The sequence below is a fragment of the Buceros rhinoceros genome, unplaced genomic scaffold (assembly GCF_000710305.1).
Source record: "Buceros rhinoceros silvestris isolate BGI_N320 unplaced genomic scaffold, ASM71030v1 scaffold29596, whole genome shotgun sequence".
Lineage (NCBI taxonomy): Eukaryota > Metazoa > Chordata > Aves > Bucerotiformes > Bucerotidae > Buceros > Buceros rhinoceros.
In genome coordinates, this window is record NW_010416249.1 from 1 (window position 1) to 408 (window position 408).

A 408-nucleotide genomic window follows, 5' to 3' on the forward strand; every position below is an offset into this window, starting at 1 on the left:
CGACAGCCTGAGCGACAGCGGCACAAAGGCGGCGGTTTGGCCTCAGCTTCCCCAGGAGAGCTCAAACGTGCGCTCTGCCACAGCGCGGTGCGGGGGGATGCGAGTGGCGGGGGGGGGGCGGCCCCAAAGGGTCCCTGCTGGTTCCGCCAATTGCGCTGTTTTTTCCCCCAAAGTCTTCTGGAAATGATGTTATTGAATCTCCTTTTGACTCCTGCTAGATATGGATAACGGGAAGGATGAAAAAAGTAGAACGCTCTGTGCAACTTCACAAGAAGAACTGAAAGTCCGAGGTAGGCATTGCTTCTCTGTTTCAGTGCTGTGGTGGTATGTGTGTTGTCCTTTACATCAGTCACCGTGTCTGACCCAGATGTCGAGCATTTTCACTTGCTGGTGGTAATGGACCATGGC

The 408-nt window shown here is 54.4% G+C and overlaps 1 protein-coding gene across 1 annotated transcript in view; it reads left to right on the forward strand.

Annotated features, from left to right (window-relative positions):
• Positions 1-218: 218 nt before the first annotated feature.
• Positions 219-408, forward strand: part of LOC104494859 (corepressor interacting with RBPJ 1-like) — a gene marked incomplete at its 5' end in the record, with an annotated part of 6,094 nt that continues 5,904 nt past the window's right edge. Inside the window, one exon of the mRNA XM_010137750.1 lies at positions 219-290. Coding sequence (XP_010136052.1) covers positions 219-290 — 72 coding nt within the window. The remainder of the gene's footprint in view (positions 291-408) is intronic.